The sequence below is a fragment of the Cervus canadensis genome, chromosome 25 (genome assembly GCF_019320065.1).
Source record: "Cervus canadensis isolate Bull #8, Minnesota chromosome 25, ASM1932006v1, whole genome shotgun sequence".
NCBI classification, from domain to species: Eukaryota; Metazoa; Chordata; class Mammalia; order Artiodactyla; family Cervidae; genus Cervus; species Cervus canadensis.
Window position 1 is genome coordinate 31,710,753 of NC_057410.1, and position 14,370 is coordinate 31,725,122.

Genomic DNA, 14,370 nt, shown 5'->3' on the forward strand with positions numbered 1-14,370 from the left:
AACTTATCCCCTCTCCCCCCACCTCCAACTCCCCCTACCCTTCCAGGATGGGGACCCTCTCAGCTGTCCAGGTCAAATGATTTCAGTAATACCGATGTGGCTGGGAACATCCCCAAGAATGAATTTGGATTACACAATGATATTTTAGTGGGCGCCGAGGTCAGTTCCCCCAGGTCATTGGAATGGATCCTTAAAGTAGGGCAACAAGTGTGCAGCCACATCACACTTTCAAAATTGCAAGTCGGTGAGAAAACTCAGGATGTACCTTTGTAGCGAATGGCACCAACCGCAGTGAGGGTCTGTTGCTGCTAAACACTCCCAACAGGATTTATGTTTACCGCAGTTCGCAACACGAATTCTCCTCACCTAAAAATAAAGATGATGGCAGTTCAGATGGAATTATAAGCAACACCAGAAAAACTCCAACACCTTATCTGATGAAGGGCCACGAGGAGACATTTATCAACTCAAACGCTGAACGTCTGTGTAATGACATCGGGCAGTGGTTCTCAAGTCTTAGGGTATGGAGCAGTTTATCAGCATCTCCTGGGGGGAGCTTTTGAAAGGGCAGATTCCCAGACCCCCTGCTGCTGAGACTCCAGTTGAGCAGGACTGGGGCAGGGGCCTAGGAATCTGTATTTTCAAAGAGTGTTCACAGGTGAGCCTGGTACATAGTTAGCTTTCTGATCTGCTAATAGTGATTTCCAAGATCGTGGAATCAGGTCACCTGGTTTTCAGACAGCGACAGTCAATAGCACCTTGGAGATGAGCATCAGGGGAAAGCAACAGGCTCTGACCCCAAGTTTCAGCAGGAGGCTGACACTTGGCATGGAAATGAGGACCACCCTCCCACGCCCCCCTCAGGGGTATTCCATCACCTCAGCTCCCAGCTCACTGCTCACACTCCCTCCACTGAAGGTGAAAATAAAAGAAATAGGAGTTTTCCAATCATTCTCAGCCCCTGGAGCTGCCTCTTCTAGTTGTCAGGAAACAGTAGCCCCCAGAGAGGGAGATGGTGATGGGCAAACCCAGGCCCCAAAGGCAGGCCGAGCCTCCAAGCAGGGTCGGGGGAAGCAGGGAGGACCTGAGACTCACACAGCACATTTTTTGCAGGCAAAATCCCACAGCAGGTAGTCAGGAAACCTGTAGAACTCAGAGCCAGGAAGTTGTACCTGCTGGAGACCATAAGTAACTTCTTCAAACATACAGAGAAACAGAGAATTCTAGATGGAGTTTGTGAGAAAAGCAGAGGCTATCCTGAATAATCCATTCTAAGCTGACTTCGTGGAGGATAACCACACCCATCATCTCACAGTCCCCAGGGTGGCTGACAGAAGCAGCGGGCAGGCCACCAGCCTGAGCCGAAATTAATCAGAATGTGGATACTTCCTTGTAGCTCACAGGACATCTTTGTGATTCTGGGGTATTTTCACAAATGTCACGGAATCTCTCTAACCTTGTTTTCTCACCTGTGACATGGTGATGGTACTGCTGACTTCACAGGGTTATTACCAACATTGCTCAGTAAATGTTGATTCTTGCTACTACATTGGAAAAAGTTTCCACGGTCCAACAAACATGTGAAACCGCAGGGAAAAAGCAAACTAGGTTTCCTTAGCACAAGGCTTCTGAGAGCATTTGAATGCTCTGGTTATGATACTCTAGGAAGGATATAGTAGGTAACATCTGCTCCCAGGACCACTTTTGCTCAGAACATTTAGTACAAAATAAATCTCCAGAACATTCTATAAGAACTACTCTGAAAAAAAGTGAAAGTGTTAGTCGCTCAGTGCTGTCCAACTCTTTGCAACCACATGGACTGTAGCCTGCCAGACTCCTCTGTCCATGAGATTTCCCAGGCAAGAATACTGGAGTGGGTAGCCATTTCCTTCTCCATGAGATCTTTCCAACCCAGGGACTAAACCTGGGTCTCCTGCATTGTAGGCAGATTCTTTACTGTGTGAGTCACCAGCGAAACCCATGTTAAAGAAAGGCCACCATAACTACTACATTGGACCTGCTTCTCTAACTTAACACATTATAGGGGTTATTCCACAACAATGCAGCTATCCCCATATGGCTGTTTTTAATGACCAGTTGTTCTATGGATGTACCAGGGCACTTCAGTTTGTCTGCTCCTATCTCCCCAAGAGTTGAGGAAGGATCTTCCTTGGGTTTTGCCTCTGTAGGGCCTATCTTGGCTCAACCAGAAGACCAGAGTCTTACCAATAGGAACTCCAGCAGTGAATCTAAGTGAAGAAAGTAAGAATAGCCAGCTTTGATGCCCAGTGGAAAACTCTTCCCAGGTCTTCAGGCTTTGAATGGCCAGACTAGAACTCTTCACCTTCAGAAAGTGAGGATCTGTCAACTACTGGTGGTTCTCACTGTGGTTCTCGGCCCACAGTTGGGATTTGGGGGAAGGATTTATGAACTATTTGCAATGTTTCAAAAAGCTGATTACAAAAACATGCACAGACTAAGCAAGGCGACAAGTATCTTTGCTTTGAGCTGGAATTTTATCAGCTCCCTGTGGTAGCATAGTCAGTGCTCTGAGTGGTGGTTTTGAGATGCCCTTGATAAATAAAGCCTGAGAATGGGAATTGTTACTTAATAAATGCAGTTTGTTGAGTAGACAAAAATCTTTCAACTATGGGAGCCCTGGGGGAAGAAATATAATAGACAGTGTTTAAATGTTGAAGCAAGCTGTTTGCAAAGGTTCTGTATGGTGAAGAACAAAGGTATATGAGATCCACTGGCCATCTCAATGTGGTCATTTTGAATAGCTGCCTTTTCAACATGCAAAGGGCAATATGGCCTTTTTAGGAGAGTCAGAAGCTCTAAATGGCTCACACATTATCTCTGCGACTTGGCCAGTACATGGAGATTGATGTCATTGCTGCTCTCCTTAGAATAATGGAGAGGAGAAGAATGAAAAATGGGGGTGGGCCGAGAGCATGTTACATTCATCATGCAATTATGTAAATCTCAGTTATCTTTGCCCTTTGTATGTTCAAATGGTCATGGGTTAAAACAACCATGAAAGAATGTTTGGTTTTCACAGATTTGGGGTTGATCCCACTTATTATAGGCTTTGACAGCATATTAAAAAGCAGAGACATCACTTTGACGACAAAGGTCTGTATAGTCAAAGCTATGGTTTTTCTAGTAGTCATGAATGGATTTGAGAGTTGGACCATAAAGAAAGCTGAGCACTGAAGAATTAATGCTTTCAAATTGTGGAGCTGGAGAAAACTCTTGAGAGTCCCTTGGACTGCAAGAAGATTGAACCAGTCAATCCTAAAGGGAATCAACCCCAAATATTCAAGGGAAGAAATGATGCTGAAGCTAAAGCTCCAACACTTTGGCCACCTAATGTGACGAGCTGACTCACTGGAAAAGACCCTGATGCTGGGAAAGATTGAGGGCAGGAGAAGAAGGGGGTGACAGAGGATGAGATGGTTGGATGGCGTCATTGACTCAATAGACATGAGTTTGAGCAAACTCCAGGAAGTAGTGAAGGACAGGGAAGCCTGGCGTGCTGCAGTCCATGGGACTGCAAAGAGTTGGACATGACTTAGTGACTGAACAACAATTATGGGCTTTAAGATCAGGGTAGAATTTAAGTCCTACCCCTGACAAGGCCCTATATATATATATGTATATACATCCTTGAGAAGATATTTAGCCTGAGTCCTAGATTCCTCATATATAAAACAAGGGTAATTTTTATCTTACTATATATTATTGACAGATTTTGTTAACATTGTTTATTATATTTTGGGGTTTGTGTGTACAATTCTATGCATCTAGAGAGACTCCCTTTGGAATAATAACTAATATAACACTGGTAGGAACTCAATAATAATTAGTTCCCCTCCTCTTTCCCTTGGTGAAAGTGCTTTTAAAACTGAAGAAAATGTAAAAAGGCATCCTTTTTATTTCAGTAAGCAGAAGCAAGAAGAAAAACTAAAACAGCCAGATAAATTAAGAGAGGGAGGGTGGGTGCCATATATTTCCTGGCTCATGAATGTGTATGAGACTGTGGCCTGATATTAACCCCAAACTCCAAAGCCAATCCCATTGGGCATATTCATAAATGCATCTAACCATTCAATGCCCACATGATAAATGTGTAAATTCAGTTACCTTGCTGATTATGCACCCATTTGCAAGCACACACTTCTCTGAAAAACTTGGCATTGGAAATATAGCCAATAATAAAATTGTCTAAATAGGTAATATTTCTTGCTTACTTACTGACAGTAAGGTTTTTAATTCCATGCCTGTGAACCACTGCCGGTCTTTTCAAAGCCTGCAGCAGTGTTTAAACTCAGTAGTTCAAAGTACAAGCTTTACCATCGGATAATGACATCAATCAAACAGTTTGTATTCATAAGACAGAAATGGTAACTAGTATTTCTGCCTACCTCTTTTCCAGCTGTTAGATAGATGTAGATATTCTTCTTAGGATGAGGAACAAGTTTGTAGAAAATAGGTGTTTCTTCTTTGATTTCATAGATAACCTCTGGACAATTCGAGGCCAAATTTTCACCAAGAATAACCTGTTTTTTAAAAAAGAAATAAAACTTCCATTAAATAATTTGAATTTCAGAGTGGCAAAACTTACTGCTTAATCCTAAGACTACATCCTTTCTTCCTCACTATGCGCACTGACTGAGGTGCTACTTTCCTTAATCATCAGCTTGTGTCTCAGCCTTCAACAAAGCCAGTGATGACAAGCTTGGTATTTCTGCTTTTGTAGGGGACAAAGCTATGCATGCACACATACAAAAGGTCTACAAAAGGTCACTCTTCAGTGCTGGGGCAGTGTCCTTATATGTGGAAGCCCACTGTCCACCATTCCTGACCACGCGGGCCTTATAAGACGCTACAGTGACAGCTTCATTAGTGCTATGCCAAGTGATCTTAAAACTAAAGGCAGTCAGTTTGACAGATATTTGCATGGGTTACTCTGAGTTGCCTATGTGAGTCTGCATGGCTATGTGTTTTAAAGTAACCAGGACAATTTAGCAGACCTAAACAAGTAGGTACTTGTTTATACATTAAATATAAGTGTGGCTTTGAAACTGGACATTTCTGTGCTTGCTTCGGCAGCACATATACTAAAATTGGAACGATACAGAGATTAGCATGGCCCCTGTGCAAGGATGAAACTGGACATTCCTGAGCTTCATTCATCTTTTGTCAATAAATATCTACTGAATATCCACTGTATTATTCTGGTACATTCTAGATGCTTGCAAAATGGCAGTGAACAAACGGCGGGAAGATTCTGCCCTTATAGAACTTATATTCATTGTGCATGCATCGGGTGAGGGGCAAAATCATAATTAACAACAAATAAGTGAGTTATAAAATACACCAGCAGGTATTTTATATCATAGGGAACTACATTCAATATCTCATAATAATCTATAAAGGAACAGAATAAGAATCAATTTATACATGTACAATTGAATCACTTTGCTGTACGCTGGAAATTAATACAAGATTATAAATCAACTATACTCCAATATTTAAAAAATATGTTAGCAGGTGACACAGGTCAAAATAAAATGAGATGGAAGATGCGTGCTCAGTGTAAGCTTCATTAAAAGGTGATGTTCATGTAGAGACTTGCAGGAGATTCTGGAGCAAGTCACTTAGGTATCTGAACAAAACATGCCCTTAGAAGAGTAATCCCTAAGATGGTGCAAAGGCCCTAAAATGAGAGCAGACCAGTATGACCTGAGCAAAACAAGTGAGGTAGAAGGGAGTGGACAGCAAGGTAATAGGGTGGATCACATAGGTTCTTGTTGGCCTGTGTAAGGATTTTGCCTCTTACTCTGGGTAAGAGACAGGAAGCCACAGCAGGGCTTTGAGCACAGGAGTGACACGGTGAGAAGGTATGGTTTGAAACACGGATAGGAAGGCTCCTCAGGAGACTATTACCCCAACCCTGAGGAAATAGAATGGTAGTTTGGTCTCAGTTTGCATCCTGGCTCTACCCTTCCAGAAGCTGTGTTACTCTGAGCTAGTAGTTTACTGAAGCTCCCTGGGCCTCAATCTCCTCATCTCTCAAATGGAACTCATAATGCCTTCCTTATACACCGTTGGTGTAGGATCAGATGAGAATTACGAACAATGCTTAGCACATAATCAATACTTGATGGCTAATAATCTATTACTAGATTGCAAGCTCCTCTTGGGTAGGCACCATGTCCTAATCCTCTCTGTACCCACCCCTTTGCCCCAAACAATACGATGCTTTTCAAAGTGAAGATGTTCAGCATTTGGTCAGTTTGAAAACATCCAGATATAGCATCTATATTCATTCATCTCTCTACCACTGTGGACATCAGTTACACTGGGTGTAAGATTTGGGGAAAAAAAAAAAAAAACAACTGGCACCTGAGATTCTTTTCAAAGTCTACATTCACATATCTACTGAGCTATAACATGCCTGTGCTGCACATCCTGCTGGCGAGCACGTTTTTGCTTTTTAACCATAGGCTCCTTATCAGTTTGGCAGGTGGAACTGTACCCTGCATGCACTCAGGATCTGGGCCTGTCCTATGATGGTGGTTTCCTTCCATCATCTGTTCTGAGTCAACCCCGGGTGGATTTGGTGTAACTGGTAGCTCATGAGAAGCACATGAACTGCTAAGTTCAGTGGCAGCTCTGTAAAAATCAATGTAACTAAATACATTAAATATGACTTTCAAAAAAGGAAAAGCAATATTTAGTTCCCAAGGGAGTTGGGAAAGGTCTGTACCCCAAGTCATTGAAAAAATGACTCTACAGCTGCGCCATCCAATATGGTAGCCACTAGCCACACAGGGCTACTTAAATTTAACTAAAAATTCACTTTCTTAGCCACATGAGTCAGATTTCAAGGAATGACTACCCGCATATGGCTGCTGCTGCTACTGCTGCTAAGTCACTTCAGTTGTGTCCGACTCTGTGTGACCCATACACGGCAGCCCACCAGGCTCCCCCATCCCTGGGATTCTCCAGGCAAGAACACTGGAGTGGGTTGCCACTGCCTTCTCCAATGCATGAAAGTGAAAAGGGAAAGTGAAGTCGCTCAGTCGTGTCCGACTCTTTGCGACCCCATGGACTGCAGTCTACCAGGCTCCTCCGTCCATGGGATTTTCCAGGCAAGAGTACTGGAGTGGGTTGCCATTGCTTTCTCCGCCACATATGGCTAGTGGTTATCATATTGTGAGTGCAGATAGAGAGCATTTCCATCATCAGAGAAAGTTCTGTTAGAGACTCTGGCCTACAGAGAACGGTGAGCCAAGGAAGACCTTGGGGAGGCACTGACCAAGTGTGGACTTGCCAGGCTCCTGTCTTCCCATCTCTAATTCACATTCTTTATTAATCAGCTCAGATACAAACAGCTGATCTCGTTCTTGGAAAGTGGTTGTATAGAAGGAGAGAGAGAGGAAGTCAGATAAAAATAAAAATAAGATTGATAGAAGTTAGAGTCAGGAGAAGAAAACTTGCTGTTCAGATCTCTGTTGACGAACTGATCACATAAAACCCATCATTTGGCAGAAACACCTATGACGCATTCTTGCCAATAAAGCTGAAGCCAAATGTGATAAGCCTTTAGTGCTAACATCCATTTAGCATTAGGACACAGAAGGGGTAGAGGAACAAGCTAAACGGTACCACAAGGATGTGAACAGCCAAATCCACAACATGAGACATTCCACAGGACCACAGACTTCCCTTCCTCAAAAAGTCAATGGAGGTAAATCAAACGATTAGAGGAGGTCACACAGATTCAGAGAAATAGACCAACCTCAATGTCATTTTAGGATCTTGTTCAGATACCAATTTGAAGAAAACAATTTTAAAAAGACATTATTGAGTCAATCAGGAAAATTTAGTTATATGGACTTGTTATTAGATAATTCTAAAGAATTATAATTTTCCTATTAATATTTGTGATAACAGCTTTATGGTTGTGGTGATATAAAGAAATGATCATAGTTTCTTAGACATGCATAATAAGATATGTATGAGTGAAATGACATAGTGTCTTGGATTTGCTTTAAAATTTAAAAGTAAATAAAAACATACTTTTAATTTACTCATATCACTCATCCACTTTCAGTGAGTTAGGAGCTGCTGTGTAGTTGTTACTGGAGCTTATTTATTTCTGGAGCATGGTGGATCAGATGAGTAGGGGCTAGAAAGATCTTATTTGAGTCAATACAGATTTATTTACTAGATCCCTTGGAGATAAGGCATCAGTATTCTCTCTAGAACTTGGAACTATGGCAGGAAAATTGCTATTTTTTTTCCTTTAAATTACCAATGTTTACTTGTGCCAGGATTTGCCAGTTTCCTTTTTTTCCCCACCTCCACATTGTGTTTTAATAAATAGAGCAGAGTCATGGAATAGACCTTAAAATCACATTTACAGACTACTTCCAGGTCCAAACACATGGGCGAGAAGCTGCTGCTGCTGCTGGAAGGGATGAGGCCCATATGAACTGGAGGAATGAGTCTACCACCCCACCGCCTGTAGGCTGGATGGTGGAGCCCAGGAGAGCAGGAGGTGCGGGACACGCATGCACCCACACCTGGCCCTGCAACTGCGAGCTACAGAATGGCGGGAAGTTGTGCTACTTTGAGACAAGCTAGAGGAAGGTTTCCTATTGTACTAACTGAGACTCCCGTCATTACCCATCAGTTGGAGAACGTTAGCTACAGAAGAGCATCCACTGACAAATAAGAGCAGGGGACAGCAAAGAGGAAGCTATCAGGCCATCTCGTTTCTTCCAGTGTCGGCGGCGTCCACGTCATGCACCTCTTGCTGGCTTAGTCCAAAGACTTCCTGTTGGTATTTGCACCAAACAAGGCTCCCCGCACTTCAGGCATCATCTGCTGAGCTATGAGGTCCAGCTGACTTTCGAGTGTGTTGGACACCTTGATCTTGCGGTCCCCATTATAGATCTCAACACTGCTGGCTATTTCCTCGGGCAGGTAGGCCTCCTGATCAATCTGGACATCAATGTCTCTTTTGGTTGCAACTTTGTACACAGGGATTGCTTTTTGCACTGCAGCCTTCACCAGAGGGAAATCCTGTTTCCTGCAGCGAACAATCATCCGGGGCTCCAGCAACTGGTACAAACCCTGGAGGACTAGTCCATCCAGCAGCACTTGGTACCTGGTTGCATCTTTTACCACTTTGCTGAGTCTCTGTTTTGCTTCATTTAGTAGGTCTGTGATAAGGTCATCTCTCGCTCTGAGGACTTTGAGCCTCGCCTGATTCATCAAATTGGACATCTGAATTTTCTTCTGCTGCTCAATCTGCTTTTCTTCTCATAATATTCCATAATCTTCAGTCTTTGGGTTTGCACAAGACGACCTTTCTCAATGTTGAACTCTTCTTCTGCCTTTGCATCAATTTCTTCTCCTTTCTCATTGGCTTCTTGTTCAATAAAAGCCATCATGTGCTTAATCTGCTTCTTTACATCGGCATCGCTGAGGGCCATCACGGCAAGCGACGTGCAACGGCGGATGATCGGCAGGAGCTCAAGCCTGACGCAGGAGATGGGCGAACGGGAGACGAAAGCCCTGCAAGTTTCCTGAACAAGCTACCTTGAGTGGCCAACACTGAAGCTTGTCCCAATAACTAGAGATGCTGGGTTTAAAGGGATATGCTTCATTGCTGGTGAGAGTAAAACTTCTCCAGAAGGTAATTTGGCATCATCTATCAAAATTATAGAACACATATCCTTAGACTCCACAGCCCTTAGTATATATGTGAAATGACACATATAATGGGTACTTACTGCAACATTATGTGTTCCGACAAAGGACTGAAACAACCTAAATGTCCAACAATAGGGATCTAGTTAATAAACTATAATGCAAACAATAAATGCTATTTAGCAATAAAAAGAATTAGAAAGCTTTTTATGTATTATATGTTCAAATGTATTATGTATTATATGTTCAAAATGCTCTGTTAAATATGTATATCTACATGTATACACATATATAACATATATGTTTAATAAACAGGGAAAAGACTATCCTCCCCCTTTTGCTTGTAGACATAAATAAAATATCTCTATTTTATAGAGAGATATTTGGTTGCCACAGAAGTCAAGAATGGGCAACTTAACACTGCATGTTTTCTTGGTTCTTTTGAGTTTTGAACAATGGTAATACATTGTCTTTAAAAATACATACATGCAATTTAAATTTCAAGTGTTTGAAGATGAGTGGGTCAAAGGGTTTTTCTTTTTGCTAGATTATGCAGAGAATGCTCTCCATAGCCCCAAGGAAGTTTTCATGTTCATCACATTTTAAATTTTATTAAAGCCACGAGCTACACAGAGACTGGGGTCTCTGTTTCAGCATGGTCCTCATCTCTCTCAGATGTCTCCGGAAGAGGATGGGGAAGGCTCTCCTTCTCCTCCAGATTTCTATTAATATCACCTCTGACCCCACCCAACCCCAGCCCAGCACGTGGACTCTGAGAGAACACTCAGATCTTCTAACTGCAAAAGTCACATCCACTTCAACACAGAAAAGCCAGCCAGCAAGACAGGAGCTGGGCAGCCTCGGAAAAGAACACGATCAGTGAAGTGATGCAGGAAGTAATGCTGAGTCACAGACACCCAAAAGGGGTTGAGTTTTGCATAAGAGAAAATGCCTCCAATACACACACACACACTCCTCGGGCATGATGTGGATTTTCATCTGTTGCTTCCAGGATACAAGCTTGTTATAGATCTACTCTGAAGTCAATTTGAGTTTCTGCCATGTATATTCTCATAAACCCCTTCATCCTTTGAGTCTCAACAGTCACCTCCTTTGAGAAGCCTTCCCTGGTCACCTTTCTATGTTACCCCACTATCCCTCTCTACCCATCACTCTGCTTTCTCCATGGCATTTATCACCTTGTGAAAGGACTTCACCACTAATTAATCCATTTACTTGTTTCCTGTCTTTCTTTTCCCACCAAGAGCATAAGGGCATTGTTGGTTTTGTTCACTTTTGTATCCTTGGCACCCAGAACAGGTCCTGGCACATAAAAACGGTGCCCAGTAAATATTTATTAAATGAAAAACATACTTTATTAGCATTCAAGATTTTATAGGGCTCTTCAGACTTTTCCAGCTGCAGCTTGTGTAGAAAACAAATTTTTCCCGATGGAGGATTTCAGTTAGTGTCAACATATTGTTTCTGTTGACATCTTCCTGAAGCCTCATGGCAGGCTATTAACTAGCCTTGGGATTTTCATTGCATACAAAAATAAATAAATAAAAACAAGCTCCAGTCCTGAAATGTACAGTGTGTGAGACTTCCACATCATACAGTTAGCTGTATAACAGGGACACCATCCACAGGAAAGATAGCCTGGTGAGGAAAATGAGGGGGAGGAAAATTAAATGAAAGACTATTTTTTTCTTTATTACTATGACATTGGGAAGCCACGGGTGTTCAAGAAGGTAAACTATTTTTCACCAAATTTTTTTTTTATACCTCACTCTGTGAGGCTAACCAGTTAAGTGTAAACAAGTCAATCTTCTCACTTTTTTTTCCATCAAAAGTTTCTGAGAAATGCTACAAAGGAGACTTAAACCACACACACACACACACGAGAAAGCAAGGTAATTATACAGTAGCCTTTACTGTGCTTTAGTAGGTAGGAGTAATAATAAATATGAAATAGTAAGATTAAAGCAAATGCCTCTCTGGTTTCCTGTCTCCTGAATTCAGTGTAAGTAGTAAGAGAAGCACACAGCCTGAATCATGAGTCCTAGATTTGTGGATTACACGGGAGAATTTGTTCTGAATCAGGGAGTCCCTGCCCACTCACAAACTGGAATGAATGAGATGGGGGTAAACTTGAACATGACATTCTCAACAGCCAACCCTGGAGGCCACTTCCAAGTTTCAACAGTTCCCACTGTCTTTACTTCTTGGTCTGTTACCTCAGCTCAGCCAGCCCCACCACCCCCACTTCCGGCCCAGGTCCTGTCCTGGGTTCCTCATGGCCTCCTTTTCCTTATTTGAACATTCTGTAGGAGTATAAACGGAGCTTGACCTTATGAAAGACTTTTCTTATTTTTCACTCAAAAATTTTAAAAGCCAGAGTTCAGGCAAACTCTTCAGAGGTTACTCTGGGTGGAGGCAGGAAGAACTTTCTGGAAATGGGTTGAATTTCCCTCTATGGTGGGAGCAGAGTTTGGAGAACTACATAGGGAATCAGTCCTAACCAAGCACAAGAGTGCTGCTTCTCTGCTGGACCCGGGGAAAGGGCCGGGTGTGGCTTCCTGTGTCCCGAACTCTACTTCAGGCCCAGGGATGCTGGAGAAAGTCAACCCTAACCTCTTACTGCTGGAGCCATTCTAAAACTCAACTGGAACAGATTTCCTACCTTTGCTCTAAAGGAGCTCACTGGGGAAAAGCCAGGCTTCCTAAGGGACTTCAGAGGCTCCCAGGAACTACATGCAGCCCCAAGAGGACAGGGCTCTGCCTTTTTCTAAAAGAGAAGTCTGCACCAGCTGGGATGAAGCAAGCTGTCCCTAAATAGGAACAAACTAAAACCACAAAAGCCAGAGCCCTTTCTCATGAAACCTCAAATATGTGCATCTTGATATTAACCTAGATATTCCAATATTAGAAAATAATAATAATTTAAAAAACAGCTCCACTAACTCTACAGAACACATTTGAATTGTCAGTGCAAACTTTTTGGGAGACTGGTTGCACTGTGCTATGCTCAGTCACTTCAGTCCTGTCTGACTCTATGAGTCCTACAGACTGTAGCTCACCAGGCTCCTCTGTCCACGGGATTCTGTCCAGGCAAGAATAAGGCAGTGGGTTGTCGTGCCCTTACCCCAGGGGATCCTCCCAACCCAGGAATCAAACCGATATCTCCAGCATCATCCTGTATTACAGACAGGTTCTTTACCCACTGAGTCACCTGGGAAGCCCAGAAGATTGGTTGCTCAAATCCTCTTGAGCAAGTTACCGATCATCTCACAGCCTCAGGTTTTTTCATTTATGAAGTGGAGATGCTAATAGCATTCAACTACTTAACCCGTGAAGACACCGGTCCTAATTCTGGGCACACAGTATGAACTCAGAAACATTAGCTGTTATTACTCCTCACCCACTGCCTTATTATGCTTACAAGAAAGGTATGGGCATGGGTAAGGTTACAAATATTAGATTTCATGCATATTATTACTTGTTTTACCACCTGGAAAAGCTCAAAATATTCAATTCTGCTCCTGAAATAATCTGCTATATGCAACAGAGTCAGCTCAAAGGAATCCAAACTACACCTGAGTGTGTACCACAATCTGGAGAAAGAGCCAGCCCATGTTTGTACGAATGAGCACTCATTGCAGCATCCTGGCCATGTAACACATGGGGTATGAATTCCCAAAAACTGAGTTCAGCATGGCCCTACTTTCTCAGCTGATCTCAGTAGAGACGCTGACAACTGAAAAAATTATAACATGCAGTCATACTCAGAAAGGAAGTAAAATGAGGAAATAACCAGAGAGAAAAGTGACTAGACATAACATCTCACAACCATGAGGATGGCAAGTCGGTAAGGAAGGGGCAGAGTAAACAACCACAAGGACATGTTCAGTTCCAAATTAGTTCAGTTTTTCTAACATCTTATAAAGGAATTTTGGCATAAAAGCAGGAGGAAGAGGGTAGTAAAAGTATTAGCATATTGGGAAGTCTTTAATTTTTCCACTTTATCATCAATAAAATCTTCCCTTCAGAGGTAGTACTGGATAACTTGAAAGAGTGCATGCCTTTCAAGACATGTTAAAAATGCTTCACCATCTTAGCTTAAACTCAAAATGATGTTTCCACATATTAGAACATGATATTTAAAAATACTGTTTACAAGTGTGCCGTAACATTTTAATATAAGCATTTCTTTCCTCCTTAACTGAAGAAAAAAGGATGCAAAATAGGATAGAGTCTGACCTCAACTATGTAAAAAAAAAAAAAGAATAAAGGTAAAATGCTGACAGCGGCTGCTTCCATGTAAGAAAACTAGGGGCATTTTTTCTTTGCTTTCCCCTCATATCCCGATACTTAGACAGTTTCCATAAGCATGTATTACTCTTGCAATAAAACAAAATTATTTAAACAACATGACATTTTAATGGCACCAAACTATATTAAAACTCCATGAAGTTTTCAGAGATTTAGGAAATGGGAGTGGGGGTGGGGTAGACGTGTGTGTGTCTGTGTATGTGTGTGTGTGTATGGGTGGGTGCGTACGCGCGCATCCGTATGTGTTGGTCAAAAACAGCAATGGGCTCCCAAATGCTATCGCCTGCCTCTCATCCAACCAGGCACATA

At 42.3% G+C, this 14,370-nt stretch overlaps 2 protein-coding genes and 1 non-coding gene across 3 annotated transcripts in view; 1 reads left to right on the plus strand and 2 right to left on the minus strand.

Moving 5' to 3' along the window:
- The window catches only part of PLXNC1 (plexin C1), a 152,188-nt gene that overhangs the window by 112,369 nt on the left and 25,449 nt on the right, over positions 1–14,370 (minus strand). Inside the window, exons 3-4 of the mRNA XM_043447429.1 lie at positions 4,428–4,562; positions 266–366 (exon numbers count right to left, since the gene is read on the minus strand). Of these exons, the coding sequence (XP_043303364.1) occupies positions 266–366; positions 4,428–4,562 (236 nt within the window). The remainder of the gene's footprint in view (positions 1–265; positions 367–4,427; positions 4,563–14,370) is intronic.
- On the plus strand, positions 5,100–5,204 carry LOC122427930. The gene has a single exon (XR_006265620.1). It is a non-coding gene; the product is annotated as a U6 spliceosomal RNA (small nuclear RNA).
- On the minus strand, positions 7,353–9,527 carry LOC122427754 (V-type proton ATPase subunit E 1-like). Its single transcript, XM_043447435.1, is given in 3 exon segments — positions 7,353–7,363; positions 8,816–9,338; positions 9,341–9,527. Coding segments are annotated over 2 exon segments (675 nt in total). The 5' UTR covers positions 9,513–9,527; the 3' UTR covers positions 7,353–7,363; positions 8,816–8,835.